The sequence below is a fragment of the Trichomycterus rosablanca genome, chromosome 1 (assembly GCF_030014385.1).
Source record: "Trichomycterus rosablanca isolate fTriRos1 chromosome 1, fTriRos1.hap1, whole genome shotgun sequence".
NCBI lineage: Eukaryota > Metazoa > Chordata > Actinopteri > Siluriformes > Trichomycteridae > Trichomycterus > Trichomycterus rosablanca.
This window is the reverse complement of record NC_085988.1, coordinates 79,582,897-79,601,710: the sequence shown is the minus strand read 5'-3', so window position 1 is coordinate 79,601,710 and position 18,814 is coordinate 79,582,897. Positions and strand designations below refer to the sequence as shown.

General features: G+C 42.9%; 1 protein-coding gene across 3 annotated transcripts in view; it reads left to right on the top strand.

Annotated features, from left to right (window-relative positions):
• LOC134315999 (kinesin-like protein KIF21A) overlaps positions 1-18,814 on the top strand; it is a 99,457-nt gene that overhangs the window by 38,225 nt on the left and 42,418 nt on the right. For all 3 annotated transcript variants that reach the window (XM_062996471.1, XM_062996470.1, XM_062996472.1), the window contains exons 2-6: positions 10,617-10,839; positions 14,223-14,405; positions 15,455-15,604; positions 17,323-17,454; positions 17,665-17,832. In XM_062996471.1, coding sequence (XP_062852541.1) covers positions 10,617-10,839; positions 14,223-14,405; positions 15,455-15,604; positions 17,323-17,454; positions 17,665-17,832 — 856 coding nt within the window. The remainder of the gene's footprint in view (positions 1-10,616; positions 10,840-14,222; positions 14,406-15,454; positions 15,605-17,322; positions 17,455-17,664; positions 17,833-18,814) is intronic.

Sequence of the window (18,814 nt, the reverse complement as noted above, 5' to 3'; positions counted from 1 at the left end):
CTGTGGGTTGTTCCCTGTAGGCAGGTCCAGTTAGTGCCACTTCTGTCCCTTGGAGTGGGTCTTCCAGTCCCCTCAGTGTCTGCCTCTGCCAGTCCTTCCAAGTCTCCTTCCTTCATCACGGTGTGTGATTAGTAGTGCTGGTCCTCTCTCCTCATCTTGTCTGGTCGGTTTTACCTTTAATTAAGCAGAGTTAGTAGCACTTATACTGCTCGAAGTGGGTCTTCCGGCCCACCTTCAAGGGTATCCTCCTCATCATCATCTACATGATATCTCGACAAATCAGCCAACACCATCTGGATAACTGGTGGATCCTGCCCCCCTCTGCTTCCTCTACTCACTATATCTATTAAAAATCTTTCTATTAATACCCTGATGCACGGGATACCACAACAACAACATATCACTAAAATTACCAATCCTACGCATGCTGACATCACCAAATTTGCAATAACTCCCTTCCATGGCCCAAACATCCCTTCTAGCCACTTAACCCATTCATACACACATACAATCATACAACAGACAAACATATAAGCTACTTACCCAGCCCTCACCGTAGCCACCCCACTCCCAACAACAGGATACACGGCCACGGTGAGCTTAGACACCACTGTCGCAAGGCTTTCTGGATGAAGCCCGTGCCAGACCCAGTGGCGACGCTACACTGTTTCCTCCCTAATGGTCAACCGTCCCGGTGACCCACTCACCAGCGTCCACTGGGTGGCTCTGTGTCTGGACCGCACCCCATTAAACTGCCGAGTCGCTCTTCCACCCACTGCTGGACCGGGCACCCTGCCCCTACAGCCACCTGGGCTAGCGCACTCGCACAGACCGGGCATATTGGCTCACCAAACCATCAGAGCCACCCAAACACCACGATCCCACTTCTGACACCAATGTGGCGCCGGCGAGTAAGGAAGGTTAGCGTCAGGGCCGCAAGTGAGCTGCCTTTGGCAGTTCATTCAGTGTTTAGCGACAGACACCCATTCATACACAAATCCCTTCTGAAAAATGTCCCCTGTTTATCGGTTCTGGTTTGTTGCTCCTGAAACAGGTGTAATTGTCTTCATAAGCTTTGATGTTGGTTGGGGTTGGTTCCTGAGTTAGTGGGTGAGACATGGATAAATTCTCTATGTGTTAAATTAGACATTTTAGACCGCTTTAAACAACCTTTCGAGCAAAATCTGTAACACGTATTAAGACAAAGATAAACTGGTTTTAACGAGACACACCCTAGAACAGAAGATTCCTGCCTAGTCGAAGAATACGAGTATTCTTTTAACATTCACTGGCACAACTCACTCGGTTGTCCAAACACAACTCAGACAAAAGAACGTAAACCTCAGTACAACAACAGTGTCTACTGGAAACAAACAATTACTTCACCGCGACCGACAATGGCCCTATGGAAACAAACATATAGTTCAGGGCAATCGACAGTGATCCCCTGGAAACAAACAATTACTTCACCGCGACCGACAATGGCCCTATGGAAACAAACATATAGTTCAGGGCAATCGACAGTGATCCCCTGGAAACAAACAATTACTTCACCGCGACCGACAATGGCCCTATGGAAACAAACAATTACTTCACCGCGACCGACAATGGCCCTATGGAAACAAACAATCACTTCACCGCGACCGACAATGGTCCTATGGAAACAAACATATACTTCAAGGCAATCGACAGTGATCCCCTGGAAACAAACAATTACTTCACAGCGACCGACAATGGCCCTATGGAAACAAACATATACTTCAATACTTGTCTCTCATACTGCATTAACCCTTCCTGCTATATAAAATTCCCCTTCAAACAGTTCAAACTGATCAGAGCAGAAGGTGCATACACATTACATCTAACATTTTCTACACTTATTCTACTTCATCATCGCCGCATGCTAGAGAGCCTTCAAATTTTCTAAATCACCTTTTTCCCAATACAAATCACCAATCCACTATTTATTATTTACTCTGCCATACTTAAAATAACAACAGCTCTGCTATATCAACTTCCATCAGTCCTACAAACCCCTGACCTATATTATATATTCATTCAGATTTTTACCCCAACTTTGTCACTGGTACTAACACACATCCTGCTTCTAACAATACAGACTACATTTCCCATAATCCAACACTCTCACATGACCATCTCCTGCTCCTAGTCAGCCAATCCCTCACGCTCATCATCACCAGCACTTTGATCCACTTTGGCTATCTTGAATCACATTAAACTCTACTTAAACAGTTCCATTTAGTTAACTCACTGCAAAATACTACCAACCTAGTCTGCATACCTAGCATTCATGCTTCACTAGCGTTTATTGCTATCACAATAATAAACCCCTCTCTACTCTGTGAGCATCTGCTCTTTCCACCACATGACACTTCTCTGTATTAAACTCCTCATGTTTCTCCATCATAATCTACAGAACAGCAATATATGCCTACTTATATTTTCTCTAGTCTGCAAAATCTCAATATTATTAATATACATAAACCTAATTTATCCACTTCATATGAATTATCTAAACTTACTACACGTATTATTGTTATTCTAATACCTTACTGTAAAATACATCCAAAACCTCTATAAGATGTTACCGAACCCCTCACTTTTTATTATGGAACCCAGATCTTCAGGTGGATGTCTATTAAAACACACTACTGTCCCACACGGTCTTGAGATTTCACTGCATAACGTCTCCATCCAGCCTCACATCAGCTTTCCCTTCCTCTTGTCTGATGATGTCATTACTTTGGCATTCTGTACCTCAGCACCCCATATGCCTCTTGAACACTGCTTTACTCAAACATCAGAATGCAACAACAGCCTTGACACACATCTGCAAGATCTGGTATTCACAATTTTTACATCATCTTTGGTACTGCATAAGTGTCCACCATCCTCAGCCAATACACAGTAGATTAAATATCAGACTTCTCTTTACTCATGCAGGGCCTGCAGTTTTATGGCCTCAACCCCCCGCTGGGTTGCTGTGTGTCTGTGAAACCTATGACCTGGGTCTCCAGTCACCCCCCTTCATGTACTTCTCTCCTAACAAGTTATTTTCTTCACTGTTTCCTCAATCTTTAAATTGCACTCATCTGCCACTCATCTATGATCATGCATAGTATTGCCACAAGGTTTACTGCACCACATTGAACCAATCTAACTTCTTCAATAAACTATATAGTATAAAATGAGTGAGTTGACCTGATCAATTAGCTAGAAAAGATTCATCGGATACAACACAAGCATCAAATATTACCAATTGCCAATTAACAATTTCCAAAAAATATTACCAATTAAATTGAATCTTACCGGAGTTCGTGTAAGCAATTATATTTAATCTCCTGAGACCCGAGCTTTGATTTTTTCAATGCATTTTTCCTATTCCTTATGTTTTTAACCTTAGTTGGGCGACACGGTGGCTCAGTGGGTAGTACCGTCGCACACTGTCACAGCAAGAAGGTCCCCCCTCCGCGGAGCCCGCATGTGGGTTTTCCCCGGGTGCTCCGGTTTCCTCCCACAGTCCAAAGACATGCCAGCGAGGCGAACCAGAGACACCGAACCGTCCATGTCCGTGCCCGATACAACCTGAATCCCGTGCAATGAGCAACCACCGCTCCTGTCATAAATGTAACCAAAGTGCAAAACATAACGTCAAAATCCCAATAAAGAAGCAAACAAACTTTATTAGTGTTCTAGTACTTTTGCTACCACTAGCTGGCAGACAAAAGTGTCCACTAATGGGGACAATCGATCGAAGTTTAGCAGGTCAAGGAATAAGGCATAACAAAACCAAAATGTAATGTCCTCATATGTGACTGCAGGGTCGCAAAAGGTTAATCTCACCTGAGTCCGTGCAAGCAGCAGCGCTGAGAGATACTACAGGTTGCTACAACTCCCTTTTCTCTAAACAGGAGGTAAGGCTGAAGGTTACCTTCACCAGGCGTCCCTGGATCTGCATGCATACCCATAGGTCTGCCAGTCCAGCTGCCCCAGCACAATGTATCACAGGGTTTAATGCACAAAGCAGCATATTACTTGACTAAGTAATATTGAACATAAACACAATTTAAACATAAAATCTCAAAATCTCATTCCTGCCATTAAAAATCTTATATACTCCCCCCTGTTTTCAAATTTTACAATAAAATCTTGAAAATAAAACCTAAATGAGATCAGTGTGGAGACGCCACATATGCAGAGACCGACTCCTCTTAACCTCTTTCCACCAGATGTGGGCAACTGAAACAAAGTAATTTAAAAATTGACGGCAACCAAGCATTAAATCTGCATTTTTCCTGTGTCCAATTGGAATTTCAAACGACCTAAAGGCAATTTTTGATGTTTCTCTCATGCTCATCTGTATGAGAATTATTAAAAGGGTCTTATTTTCAGTGCTTGGTGCCAATTTCCCTCTTCACAGCCCCTCCAGTGGCTGGGTAATAGACACAATGTTGTCTCAGTTCAAAAGATTATAAGAGACAGGATGTCCTTCACTAGGAGCCCTTGTTGCATTTGGCAGGTTTTTATTATCTTGGCTTTGTATAGATTGTTTTATTATGTCCCCCCTGTTTGACATATAGTTCTACTCATGGGTCAATTTGGTATGGTATGGTATTTTAGGAAGGCATTGTTTGCCCACGGGACCTCTCCAAGCATTAGGAGACACACAATCAGAACTTTCTAAACGTGTTTATCCTGTTAGAAAGGACAGAATTTTAAAGTTAGTTCCAGTAAAGTCTGGTGTTAGCTGGACCTGTAAACAAATAATGTTGTTAGTGAGCAGTGGATGGTGTTCCACAGCTTTGTCGGTAGTGTCAACTCTGGCATTGTCCTTTCCAATTCAGCATTCCTGTTTAGTAGCATTTGAATGCTCCTCATCCCTTAGCGACTTCTGCTGGAGAACTTTCAACATATTACTTACATTTCCATATGAAGAAGGATGAACTGATGGATCAGGGACTGGTAACTTGGGTTGTGGTGTGTTAACGTCTGGAGTCACAAGTCCTTTGTTCATTTCTTTATCTGTCTTGTTTATTACAACTTTCATATGTTGCAAAGCCACCTTAGTTCTAACTAGTTCTTCCTGTAGCTTTACCAGCTGTCTCCTGTTTGCCAATGCCTTCAGTCGCCCCCCTTGATCTAATTTCTCCTGCTGTTAGATTTCCCATTTTCAAAGACACAGAGTTGGGGGTCGCAGATAATGTCAGTCACTCGTGATGTCCCTTTAACTCCGCCCCTTGAGGGTCGTCCAGGACCCCGTGAGATTTCTCCAATTCACTATCAACTACAGAGGGGAGCACATACAGTATTAACACCACAATGGAGGCCCCACACCCACAGGACCACGCAGACACGTGTCTCCCAACTCCACAACTCCCACACCAGGGCTGGACGACACGGCCAAAATCCATACCACAATACAACTCCTAATTTCGGTCGACACGACACAACTCCGACATCGACACGAACAACACAAATCCCAGAAAAGTTGCCAAAAACATTAACACCGAAAGGCCTCACCTGCAAACCTCTGAACCCTACAACAGTCCACGAAATCTCACCCCTCACAACTACACAATACCTTAGAAACAGTAATAATAAATTAGCTTTTTTACCTTTTACTTGTATTCAGCATTTGCATACAGAGAAAAATACATCATTCCCAAATAAACATAAGCCTTGACAATATAATCCAATATACTAACATAGGTCTTAATCATAGTTGGAAAGAGTATCAAAAACTGTATTGAAGTAAAAGTACTATTACTTTAATGAATCCTTACTTAACTACGAGTAAAGTTATTACTTTAAAAGTCTACTCAAGTAGCGAGTATTTAATTTAGAATGTACTCACAGTAAGCAGCAGGGGTTCTCTTCGGTGTAACGCAAGCAGGAGTGGATATAATTCTCACAATAGTTGTTTTTAATTCAAATGTAGTAGAAGAAACATGTTTATATAACATTTAAAACGGTTAGGTATGTGTAACGTGTTATTTCAAATGAAATAAAACTTTTCCGAACTGTGTATCCACTAGCGATGTGTCGCAAAAAGATTCGAATCCATGATACGGCTCTCCAAACTGGAACAAAGGAATCGATTCTTCCGGGAGTCGCCATGCAAACACACGGTTCTTCAAAGGGAACCGAGACAAAGGATTCGACTCCCTGTCGCAAAACCCACTTTAACAGCCTCCCAGCTTTTTCATTTTGCGATTATTATATCATCCAAAACGCAGTAACTACCCCTACAAAACATACTTTCGCAAAAGCAAAATTATAGTCTGTGAAATGAGCTTTAAAAAACTACTTTGTTACAGTAATCAGTGTAATTCGAGCGGCAACACCGGGCACCGGTTAAATCCGTTTAAAATTCATATCTCCGTTATTGAAACATTTTCCACTGCTATGTTATATCGATATTGAAATATTGTCAAGCACTACCTCACACATTGAAGCAAAGAAACAATACAACAATCTCTCAACAAACATGTACTCACACAACAACCCAGCTCCTATCACGATAAACAAGCGTTGTGTTATTCAAAAATTTAATCTTATTCACTACAACAACCCTGATTAAGGAGATTTTCCTTAATTATTTGTGAAAATTCCCCTTTTCTTCCCTGCTGAGAGGGACAATACTTTTCACGCATGGAAGAATTATTCTCTAAGTGCGGGGGCACTTAGTTTACGACCCTTATAGTATAAAAACGCTACTTACCTTAAAGCACACTTAATAAGGTACCATCATATACTTCGTCTCAACTCATAGTTATCCTTAAGATCATGAAATTAGATTAAATTATAGAATGATCTGCCGCTACTCACACCCCCCATGCGTAATGGCCGATGAGACAAGAGCGCACGCTGTGCTCAGATCCAAGATGGCGCATAAAAGGAAACCACGCTGTTTTCTCAACATTAAAATGGCTGATAGACAGGAAACCATGCTGCACTCATAGAGCCAAGATGGCGGATAGATAGAACACACGTGGTACAAACAAAGAAAACCGCTCGCAGACGAATACACACAGAAACACAGACACACAAACTCCTGATGTGCTATTTACGAACCGAATATAGAATTTAAATTAGTCTAATTAACCGAACTCCGCTTCCTTAACAGACAAGTTCGAATTTCAGGATAATCTTATTTATAGAACCTCGTTCTTTGAACTGCCAGTTTCTTAAGATTTCCACGTTCAAATCATAGAGTGCCGTCCTTTGAACCGCAAGACTCCTAGATTTCCAACGCTCGCTCATTCATAGAATCCCGCTCTATGAGCAGCCGGATCCTAAGTTTTACAACGCTCGAATATAGAATCTCGTTCTTTGAACCGCCAGATCCTATTATTTCCAACGCTCGAATCATAGAATTCCGCTCTATGAGCTGCCAAACTCTTAGATCTCCAACGCTCGAAACTTTTGGATCTATAGAATTAACCCAGTCCCAGACTCGTTAAAACTTAGATCATTCAAATCACGCGCCCCTGTTTTTCAAACAAACGGACACGTTACGTCCCAATGATGTTCCGGGTGGAGCCGCAGCCGAACACAATACCATTTATTTTAACCGGTCTGGTTCGAACTCAGCAATCAGGAAACACACAATTTTTAGCTCCAGCATATATTCACAGTGTTAAACTATCTAACATACTTTAGTAATTTAATCAGACACTTACGGATTCTGAGATTCAATTTTACACTCAATACGCTAAATAATAAATGCATCTAATATATTCAGAGAACATCTGTTTACCTTGTAGTAGGCGCGCGCCTCGTATTGAGCACAAAAGATTTTCAGAATTCCTGGTCTTACCTCAGTCAGCTGAATTAATTCTGATGCAATCCTCAGACCTCTTGAACCATCCTCTGGCTACCATTTGTTAGGATAAATCTTTTGTTCAAAAGGTCCTGAAGAAAGCAGTCGAAGGAAGTCCAGAAAGTACTCTTTAAAACACTTTATTAAGTGTAAAAATAATCTGTGAATATATATCAGAGCTAAGCCGGCCGGCGCTCCTTTTCTCCTGCAGTCTAGACACACCACGTAAGAGAGAGACCGCGTCTCTCTTTCCGCCAGTTTTTAAACTAGTCTAGGCTCCTCCTCCTTTACTGCTGGTGGAGCCAATGAAATGTGCTAAAAAGCCCCGGGCTCCGCCTTCTGCCAAGAGATTATGGCAGCCGCCATTTTGAATAGACCATGTGGTCTGGATGTAATACTTCCCATATTAAATGTACGTTTTTATGTTCCGAAAAACCTAACAGCAGCAAGAGAACATTTTATCCTCAAATGGTTTGAGAGAGTTTAGTAACCTAAAGGTTGCCGGTTCAAGCTCCATCACTGCCAGGTTGCCACTGTTGGGCCCTTGAGCAAGGCTTTTAACCCTCAATTGCTCAGACTGTATACTGTCACTGTACTGTAAGTCGCTTTGGATAAAAGCGTCTGCTAAATGCCGTAAATGTAAATGTAAATAAAGACGACTGGGTCAGAGCATCACCAAAACTGCAACTCTTGTGGGGTGTTCCCGGTCTGCAGTGGTCAATATCTATCTAAAAGTGGTCCAAGGAAGGAACAGTGGTAAACCGGTGACAGGGTCTTGGGCGGCCAAGGCTCATTAATGCACGTGGGGAGCGAAGGCTGGCCCGTGTGGTCCGATCCAACAGACGAGCTACTGTAGCTCAAATTGCTGAAGAAGATACCACAGCACACTTTCAGGGGTCTAGTGGAGTCCATGCCTCGACTGGTCAGGGCTGTTTTTTCAGCAAATGGGGGACCAATACAATATTAGGAAGTTGGTCATAATGTTATTTATGATCGGTGTATAAGATAAGATTCCTTTATTGATCCCCATGTGGGGAATTCGAGTGTTACAGCAGCTCCAGCACAGCGTAAGTGAAGTAAATACAGTAAATAGAGTAAAGAAAATAGAGTAGAATAAAAATAATAAATATTGACTATGTAATGCAGTTACTATTATACAGCAGTATGACAGTTACAACTATATAAGATAACAAAACATCCCTGTACTACAAAAACCATCATCCACTTTCTGGGATTTGTACAGATGCTCTTTTTAAACTTTCCCGCTAAAGCTTGTGCTGTGTCGGGTGGGGCGGTAGTAAAACATGAGTCACAATTATACTAGGATCCATATTGCATACAAAAAATCATGAACCGGTCACCATTATCCCCCGTCTCAATGTGCACACGCTCTCGATCAGTTAGCAGCGGTCGTAATTGCTGAAATTTCAACTTGGCGAGTTCAAATCTTAATTCTGCTACCGGCAGGCTGGGCGCCTATATGGCTTATTTGTCGGGTATGAATGCCTGAGAAGATTTCTTATAACTGCTGCAATTTCGACCACTGCTAACTGATCGAGGGCGTCTGCACATTGAGACGGGGGATAATGGGGACCAGTGCATGACTTTTTGTATACGATACGGATTCCAGTATAATTGTGCCTCATGTGGGTGGAAAGAAGCAACCCGCTACACACATGATCAGGAGTGGAGGTCTGCAGCAGTAGAGGCCGAAATACGAATTAAGTAATTGGATAAAATTAGGAAAAAAATATACACTGATGATGCATAACATTATGACCACCTTCCTAATATTGTGTTGGTCCCCCCTTTTGCAGCCCCACAAGCAACAAACTGTGATGCTCTGTGTATTCTGACACCTTTCTATCAGAACCAGCATTAACTTCTTCAGCAATTTGAGCTACAGTAGCTCGTCTGTTGGATCGGACCACACATTTACATTTTCGGCGTTTAGCAGATGCTTTTATCCAAATCGACTTACAGTTGTGACAGTATACAGTCTAAGTCTAATTGAGGGTTAAGGGCCTTGCTCAAGGGCCCAACAGTGGCAACCTGGTAGTGGTGAGGCTTGAACCGGCAACCTTCTGAATACTGGACCAGTACCTTAACCACTAGGCTACACTGCCGACACGGGCCAGCCTTCGCTCCCCACGTGCATCAATGAGCCTTGGTTTTCCCATGACCCTGTCGCCGGTTTAACACTGTTCCTTCCTTGGACCACTTTTGATAGATATTGACCACTGCACACCGGTAACACCCCACAAGAGCTGCAGTTTTGGAGATGCTTTGACCCAGTCGTCTAGCCATCTCAATTTGGCCCGCATCAAACTTGCTCAAATCCTCACGCTCGTCCATTTTTCCTGCTTCTAACTTTGAGGATAAAATGTTCACCTGCTGCCTAATATATCCCACCTACTAACAGGTGCTGTGATGAAGAGATAATCAGTGTTATTCACTTCACCTCATTGGGGTGTATATAAATAAAATAAAATTTCAAATTTCTCATTGTAACGTTTGTGACTTAGTCCAGTGGGCACAGTCAGACCAGCCCTTATTTATAGGAGCACAGAGAAGTCGGCTGCTGTAGTCAATCATAACCACTAACAAGAAATGAAGAGGCAATGCTACTGTGTATATTATAAACTCAGATTATTGTAGTTTTTGTTAGAGACTTACAATACAATAAATATATAAAAGATGAACATCAGGACCATTTTGGGGTGAATGAACAGTCTGTAACTCTCCATCACTGTTGCTTTCTCCCGCTCTGTAGGATTCGTCCACAGTTGGCAAAGGAGAAGATTGAAGGATGTCACATTTGCACATTTGTGACTCCCGGAGAGCCCCAGGTGGTTCTGGGAAAGGACAAGGCCTTCACGTACGACTGTGTGTTCGACATGGACTCACAGCAGGAAGGCATCTACGGTAACTGCACTGAGAAGCTGATTGAAGGCTGCTTCGAAGGATACAACGCCACTATCTTTGCTTATGGCCAGGTAAGACCACAGTCACTCCAGGAACGTACAGTGTGTGTCGGTAGAGCAGGTATTATTTAGGTGGTGGATCATTCTCAGCACTGCAGTGACACTGACATGGTGGTGGTGTGTTAGTTAGGGTGTGTTGTGCTGGTATGAGTGGATAAGACACAGCAATGCTGGACTGAAAATAGTCCACCAACCAAAACATCCAGCCAACAGCACCCCGTGGGCAGCGTCCTGTGACCACTGATGACGGTCTAGAAGATGACCGACTCAAACATCAGCAATAGATGAGCGATCGTCTCTGACTTTACATCTACAAGGTGGACCTACTAGGTATAAGTGTCTAATAGAGTGGACAGTGAGTGGACACCATGTCAGTGTCACTGCAGTGCTGAGAATCATCCACCACCTAAATAATACCTGCTCTGTGGGGGTCCTGTGGGCATCCTGACCATTGAAGAACAGGGTGAAAGCAGGCTAAATAGGTATGTAGAGAAACAGATGGATTACAGTCAGTAATTGTAGAACTACAAAGTGCTTCTACATGGTAAGTTGAGCTGATAAAATGGACAGTGAGTGTAGAAACAAGAATGTTATGGCTGACCGGTGTATAATTTACATTAATTTTTATTTAAATCCTGGTCAGGGTGGCCGCTGATCCGATACCACTGGGAATAAAGCAGGAATACCTTAGACAGGGCGCCAATCCGTGGCACAGCTTTGGCCCTGCTTCTCAGACATTGCCAGTCCTGTCTGTATAGATGCCACCTGGCTGATATCAACACTGAGGTTCAAACCTGGATCTGAGGCACCACCCTAGCAAATTCAACACACAATTAATGTGAATTTGCTGACAGCCCGTGTTGCCTCAGCTAAAGTCATGGTAAACACGGCTTAAGACAAATAATCCTCTAAATACTGTGGGTGAGATTAAAATACTCAGACTTGCATCACTGGTTACATAAACATTTTTAATGACGACATTACTGCTGAGATGATACTGCGCCCTTCCTGTGGGTTTTTCACTTTTCTATTCATTTTAAATGTGTTCAGCGATAAAAGGTGTTCACGGCTGCACTTGTCTTTACTTTCGTATCAGCCAGAGTCGAGAAGAAAGTCAAACAAACCGTGAAACCTCTGTCAACAGTGCAACAGCAGACGTGTTTCAACACGGGGCACGTGGGGGGCGGGGTGTTTGTTATAGCCTAATTAAAATGGAAATGCGCTGTGCCTTAGTGTCGTGTGTGTGTGTATGTGTATGTGTATGTGTGTGTGTGTGTGTGTATGCTTGCTTTATCTGTCTGATTATTTATAGTAAAATTACAACAGTACAAATTCCTCAGGAGGCAAGTCTGACGCTGCTCCACTTTGCTTTTCCCTCTTTACCCAACTTTACGTGGGATGGTAGCGGGGGGGACGATGTGTGAATTTGGATGCAGCATCGCATTCCTCTCTCTGTGGCCATGACAACATAGTCTCCCACTCCTTTTTATGCCCGGTTACCCCACGCCACCACTTCAGACAAAAGAAATATTAGCATTTTTTAACAGCAAGGTATTTCTAACATTAATATCAGTCACCTTCAAACCCAGCAGAGGTGTGGGAGCTCAGGTTTCAGTTGATCATGCACCAGGTTGTGTGGTTTTTCATTCCCTCCAGCACAAAATACTTAATACATGTTCACAACCGTTTCCTTACTGAATTCTGAGAAGCACTTTGCATCCTTTGAATAGTAGGTCAAGCATTAAAAACATTATGACATTAAAAACTGGCTTTTTTTTCTGTGATTGAGCATGAATAGTTTGTGTTATTTTATTCATTCTTTCATTTATTTCCACTAAAAACTTTCTTCTGGAAAAGGCCGTGATGGGTCTAGAACCCACCAGAAAACTGGGCTTAGGGCAGAAATACACAGTAAACAGGATGCTTATCCGTTACATTAAAAGGCTCACACGTAGGCAAAGTTAAGACAATCCAGCCCCCCCACACACAAAAAAATATATAGACAGTAATGAGAATTGCACTGTGGCTCGGTGGGTAGCACTGTCACCTCACAGCAAGAAGGTCCTAGGTTCAATCCTCAGGCTGGGCGGTCCGGGTCCTTTCTGTTCGGAGTTTGCATGTTCTCCCCGTGTCTGCGTGGGTTTCCTCCGGGAGCTCCGGTTTCCTCCCACAGTCCAAAAACATGCAGTCAGGTTAACTGAAGACACTGAATTGCCCTATAGGTGAATGGGTGTGTGTAAGTGTGTCTGTGTGTGTGTGTATGTGTGAGTGTTTGTCTGCCTTGCGATGGACTGGCGCCCCATCCAGGGTGTTACTGTGTACCTTGCGCCCATTGAAAAGCTGGGATAGGCTCCAGCACCCCCCGCGACCCTAACTGGATAAGCGGATAAGAAAGTGAGCGAGTAAATGAATGAGAATCCAGAATCACTAGGTGCAAGGCAGAAACCGTTTAGACAGGACACTAATCCATCCATTTGGCCACTCCCCTCTCAGACATAGCCAATCATGTGTGTAGATGCCTGGCCAGCCGATAGTGCTTCTGAGATTTGAACTCGGATCTCTGCGGTGGTGCTACGGTAATCACTTTAATTACATTTTTACATTTGTGGCATTTTAGCAGAAGCTTATATATAAAGCGACTTACAATTATGAGTGAATACATTTCAAGCAATTGAGAGTTAAGGGCCTTGCTCAGGGGCCCAACAGTGGCAGATTGGCAGCGGTCAGGCTTGAACCCGCAACCTCTTGATTACTAGACCAGTACCTTAACTGCTTAGCTACCACTGCCTCAATTGATGACATTTCATTTCATCAATTGCTTTATTCTGGACAGGGTCCCAATGGGCCCAGTTTCACCTGCGATCACTGAGTGCAAGGCAGTAATACTTTGGACAGGGTGCCAGTCCATTGCCAGGCATTGTCCACCCCCCGGAAACATAGCCAATTAACCCGGGTTTAAACCATGGTGGCTCGGTAGGTAGCACTGTTGCCTCATATCGAGAAGGTCCTGGGTTCGAATCCCAGGTGGAGTGCTCCGGGTCCTTTCTGTGTGGAGTTTGCATGTTCAAACTTAAAAAAATACAAAATTGTCCATGACTGTGTTCGATATTAAAGACTTGAACTGATGAACCTTGTATAATGAGTAACTACCTGTCCTGTCATGAATGTAACCAAAGTGTGTAAAACATGATGTTAAAATCCTAATAAATAATAAATAATTATCTGTATTTATGGTAACAGGTCACAAAACGGCACTTTCAGAAAATGACATTGTAAAAAAGGTAGCTTTGCTTAGACTTCTATTGAGCTGGATTTCCAGAATCAGATGCACCCATGATGCACTGTGGACGTGTTCAGCTTCTTACATTACGTTCTTCTTATCTGTCCTTTTTCAGACTGGCTCGGGGAAGACCTACACCATGGGTACAGGTTTCGACGTGAACATCAATGAGGAAGAACACGGCATCATTCCACGTGCGGTACACCACTTATTCAGGGGCATCGAGGAAAGACGGCAGGCCGCAATCGAGCAGGGACAGCCGGTTCCTGAATTCAAGATAAATGCCCAGTTTTTAGAGGTGAGAATGTCTGCATTGCTCCTTAATGGTGGCTCGGTGGCTAGCACTGTTGCTTTACAGCAAAAAGGTCCTGGGTTCGATTCCCAGGCGGGGCGGTCCGGGTCCTTCCTGAGTGGAGTTTTCATGTTCTTTCTGTGTCTGTGTGGGTTTCCTCCGGGACCTCCGGTTTCCTCCCACAGTCCAAAGACGTGCAAGTGAGATACAAAATTGTCCATGTCACATTAAAGACTTGAACTAATGAATCTTGTGTAACCAGTAACTACCGTTTCTGTCATGAATGTCACCTCTCTATTTCCTCGACTGCTTCCAGTAGGGGTCACCGGCGGATCGTGATCCGCATTATTGATTTGGCACAGTTTTTACGCCGGATGCCCTTCCTGACACAACCCTCCCTGTTTATCCGGGCTTGGGACCGGCACTACAATGCACTGGTTTATGCATCCTAGTGACTAGGTACCTATAGGACAATTCAGTGTCTCCAATTAACCTGGCTGCATGTTTTTGGACTGTGGGAGGACACCGGAGCAGGTACGGGGAGAACATGCAAACTTCGCACAGAAAGGTCCACTTGGGGATCAAACCCGGGACCTTCTTGCTATGAGGCGACAGTGCTACCCACTTAGCCACCGTGCCACCCTCTGTCATGAATGTACCCAAAGTGTGTAAAATATGACATTAAAATCCTAATAAATAAATAAATAAATACTCCACAATTTACAAACATCATGTGAGTTGAGAAGCAAGTCTGAGGTACTCGACTTGTTCTTGAGATGATTGGCAGTGAGGTTATTTTTGTACTTGGAGTCTGAGTATCAGCACTTAGCTTTAAATTGAACCCCCAGATAACGCTACGAGCAGCTGCTGACCCTGCAAGTAGTCATAGATTGCACTGTCTTGGAATTTGGAGACAGATAAACATTGTCCGATTGTCTGCTACTGTTCTGTATCTTCTCATGAATTCGAAAATACTGACAGTCATCAGGTCAGATAAAACCTGATCAATTATCTTAAGATTTGTAACATGCTAAGCTCTTTTCTTTGCTTTATAGTTGTACAATGAGGAGGTTCTGGACCTGTTCGATACCACGCGGGATATGGAGACCAGAAAGCAGAAATCTAACATTAGAATCCATGAGGATGCCAGTGGAGGGATCTACACTGTTGGAGTCACCACACGTACAGTCACCTCTGAAGCTGAGGTTAGCTTTTCATTAGTGTTGTTTCATAAGTATGTGTATGCTTACTTTCAACTGGATTTCATGGAACTCTCATGTTTTAATCCGCTGGTGTTCTTTCTACGTCCGTCCTTGTTGGCAACAGCACAGAGGTCAGCTTCGTCGCCAACGTTTTTTCAAGCAACCCACATTTTGTCCATGATTTGCACCGCGACCCAGACAATGCATCTTAACAAAACACACATTGAAATATGCTTAATAAATAAAAATGGTGGCAATCTGGTCCCACTGTGGTTTACAAGATGTAATGTAAAGCCTCCTCAAGGGGGCGTTTGCGTATGTTATTTTTTTAGTTTGTGCCTGTTGAAATCAGTTGTTTTAATTGTTATTATTTTTCTCTGTGACCCATTTTTTTGGCTTGCAACTCACACAAGGGTCGTGACCCAAGGCTGAAAAACACTTTCTTTGTGGTATCGAATCCAGCCTTGCTTTACCGGTTCGAAGCTGAGTGGCTATATGAGCAACGATTGGCCGGTTGCTCATGTGGGGGGTGGGACAAAGAACCGGATGTGGGTCTCTCTCTGTCAGAATGCGATTGCGTTCTCTGCCGGCTGATTGGAGGCGCTTACACAGAGATGGGAGAGGGTGCCCTTAGGGTGTGTCTCTCCGCATGCAACGCTAGGTGGCGCCAGACTCGTCAATGTGTGGGTGGCAAAGATGCATCTGGCTGCTGCTCGTGTTTCGGAGGGGATACGGGTTAGCTTCAATCACCTCCGTCAGGGCAGGGTTCGGCATAGACAGAGAGGAAGCACGATGCTAATTGAACAATTGGATGCGCTAAAAGGGGAGAAAAAGAACTTTATTGTCATTCATTATACACAAGTGTACGCAGAACGAAATTTCGTTGTAATTAGCTCGCGTGGAATTTCAAAAAGTAGGTGAAGAAAGCCTTGATACAAGGTAGCACAGAATTTAGATATAAAAGTATATGAAATGAAATGTACAATGTAAAAGTATATGAATATGTAGATAAATAGCAGCATGGAATTAAAATGAAAAGGTATATGAATACAACAGCAGAAAAATATTATAAAGTGCGATCGTGAATAAGTGGCATGTGGAGTTAAAAAATGTTCATATATATTTACCGAGGTAGATAAATGAGTGCACAGAAGGGCATGGTGTCCATGGTGTTATGGTTTTGTGAAGAGCACTTTCATTAAATAAGCACCAAAAGCGAACCATTTTCTGACGTATTTTGAACCACATTGTTTTGTGCTACATAGTGTGGAACTATACCATTACAGTTATACTACTTTCACATGCTATTTGTTACCATATTGTGCAATTTGTGGAAAATTGCATTGTTTTTTCCAGCACTGGACTCTACATTTCATCATACACACATATGTATATATTTACATATAGAATATGTAGTGTTTTATTATATAGTTATTACCATACTGATGTATAATAGTAATTGCATCTAATAGATATATTTTTTTATAACTTTCTTCCCCCATGGGCATGGATAAAGGAATCTTATCTTATTCTTATCTTAATTTCAGCTTGGATTAGAAGTAGCCTAGATCAGCTGTGTTTGATTCTGTCAGTAATGAAACTTTAAGCCAAAATCTGACTGGCTGTCAGGTTTTTATAGCACTATTATAAAAATGTGCCTCATATTTGTGCTCGATGTTTTCTAACACAGTCACCTGTTCTCTTTCTTTCTGGAATCTTAGATGCTGCAGTGTTTAAAGCTTGGCGCTCTTTCCCGCACCACCGCCAGCACACAGATGAACGTCCAGAGCTCACGCTCCCATGCCATCTTCACCATTCATCTGTGCCAAGTCCGTGTCTGCTCCCCCTGTCAGGTACTCGCCACTGCTGCCTTATTACAAAACTTATGTCTTTATACCTAATCATACCCAATCAACCCAACATTTAATATATACCTGAGTATGACATGCACGGCTTAAGAAATAGGCCTTGCCATGCACATTTTGGTCACTTTTGTTTTTCACACTGGATTACATTTGGAATAAAGACTAGAGTTTATTTTTTCTCATCCTGCTCTTCCTCAGAACGATGAAACGGACAATAGACTGGTCAACGGCTCCTCTGAGATGAACGAGTTTGAAACCCTCACTGCCAAGTTTCATTTTGTTGATCTAGCCGGCTCCGAGCGCCTGAAGAGAACAGGAGCGACGGGGGACAGAGCTAAAGAGGGCATCTCCATCAACTGTGGACTGGTAGGTATCTCTGACCGAGACTGCTGTGTTTTACGACATTAAAACCTTGTGCCACATGCGCATTAGTAAAAAGTGTGCATGTGGCACACAGATTGTGAAATTATAACGTAGGGATAGAAAGTCTTTTAGAAAGTGGTTTAAATTAAAAGTTTAGATAATCTTATTTGAGATGTTTGGTATTCTTGCCCTGAGGTCATCAACCTGCTACTTGCAGGCCTCTCTCGCCCTTTTCCAGAGCTAAATCTCATTGAGCTTCTTACAACACTGCCATCTAGTGGATCTTAAAGAAACTACAATACTGCTTTTAAGACGCACATCCCCACTTTCTTACTTTGAAGTGGTAGCTCAGTGGTCAAAAGCAGAGCTGGGCGGTTCCTGAATCACCCGGGTTAATGATTCGAATCTTTGTACTGAATCAGGAATCACGGGTCCGAAATCTCAGTTAACCCGGATCCTATGAGTCCTCTGACTGGCTGCTGCTAAGTACACAAGGCGAGTGAGGAGGCTCACCGAAACACCGCGGACTCAGATGATCTGGCTGAACCGGCTGTACTCTAGTCTGTGAATCTAAGTAATAAGTAAAAAAATGTCCAATAAACAAGCTTTTATGCACATGCTATTATTATTATTATTATTATTATTATTATTATTATTATCAGTAGTAGTGGTATAGATTAGTAATGCAGCATATTTTCTTGTAAGCAAAACAACAAAGTATAGTTATATTATTATTAAAATGGAAATGCTTACAGGCTACTTTAGTACTGTACCACTTAAGGAGTGTCATAGCCCCCATGGTAATTTTAAACCCTTTACCCATTAATATACCCATCTGATTGGTAGGAGAGTCCACACCCCTCTCCCCCATGATCAAGATTCCACTGCCAAGTTGCCACTGTTGGGCCCTTGACCCTTTAATTGCTTGGATTGTGATTGGTCACAGTTGTTAGTCGCTTTGGGTAAAAGTGCCTGCTAAATGCTG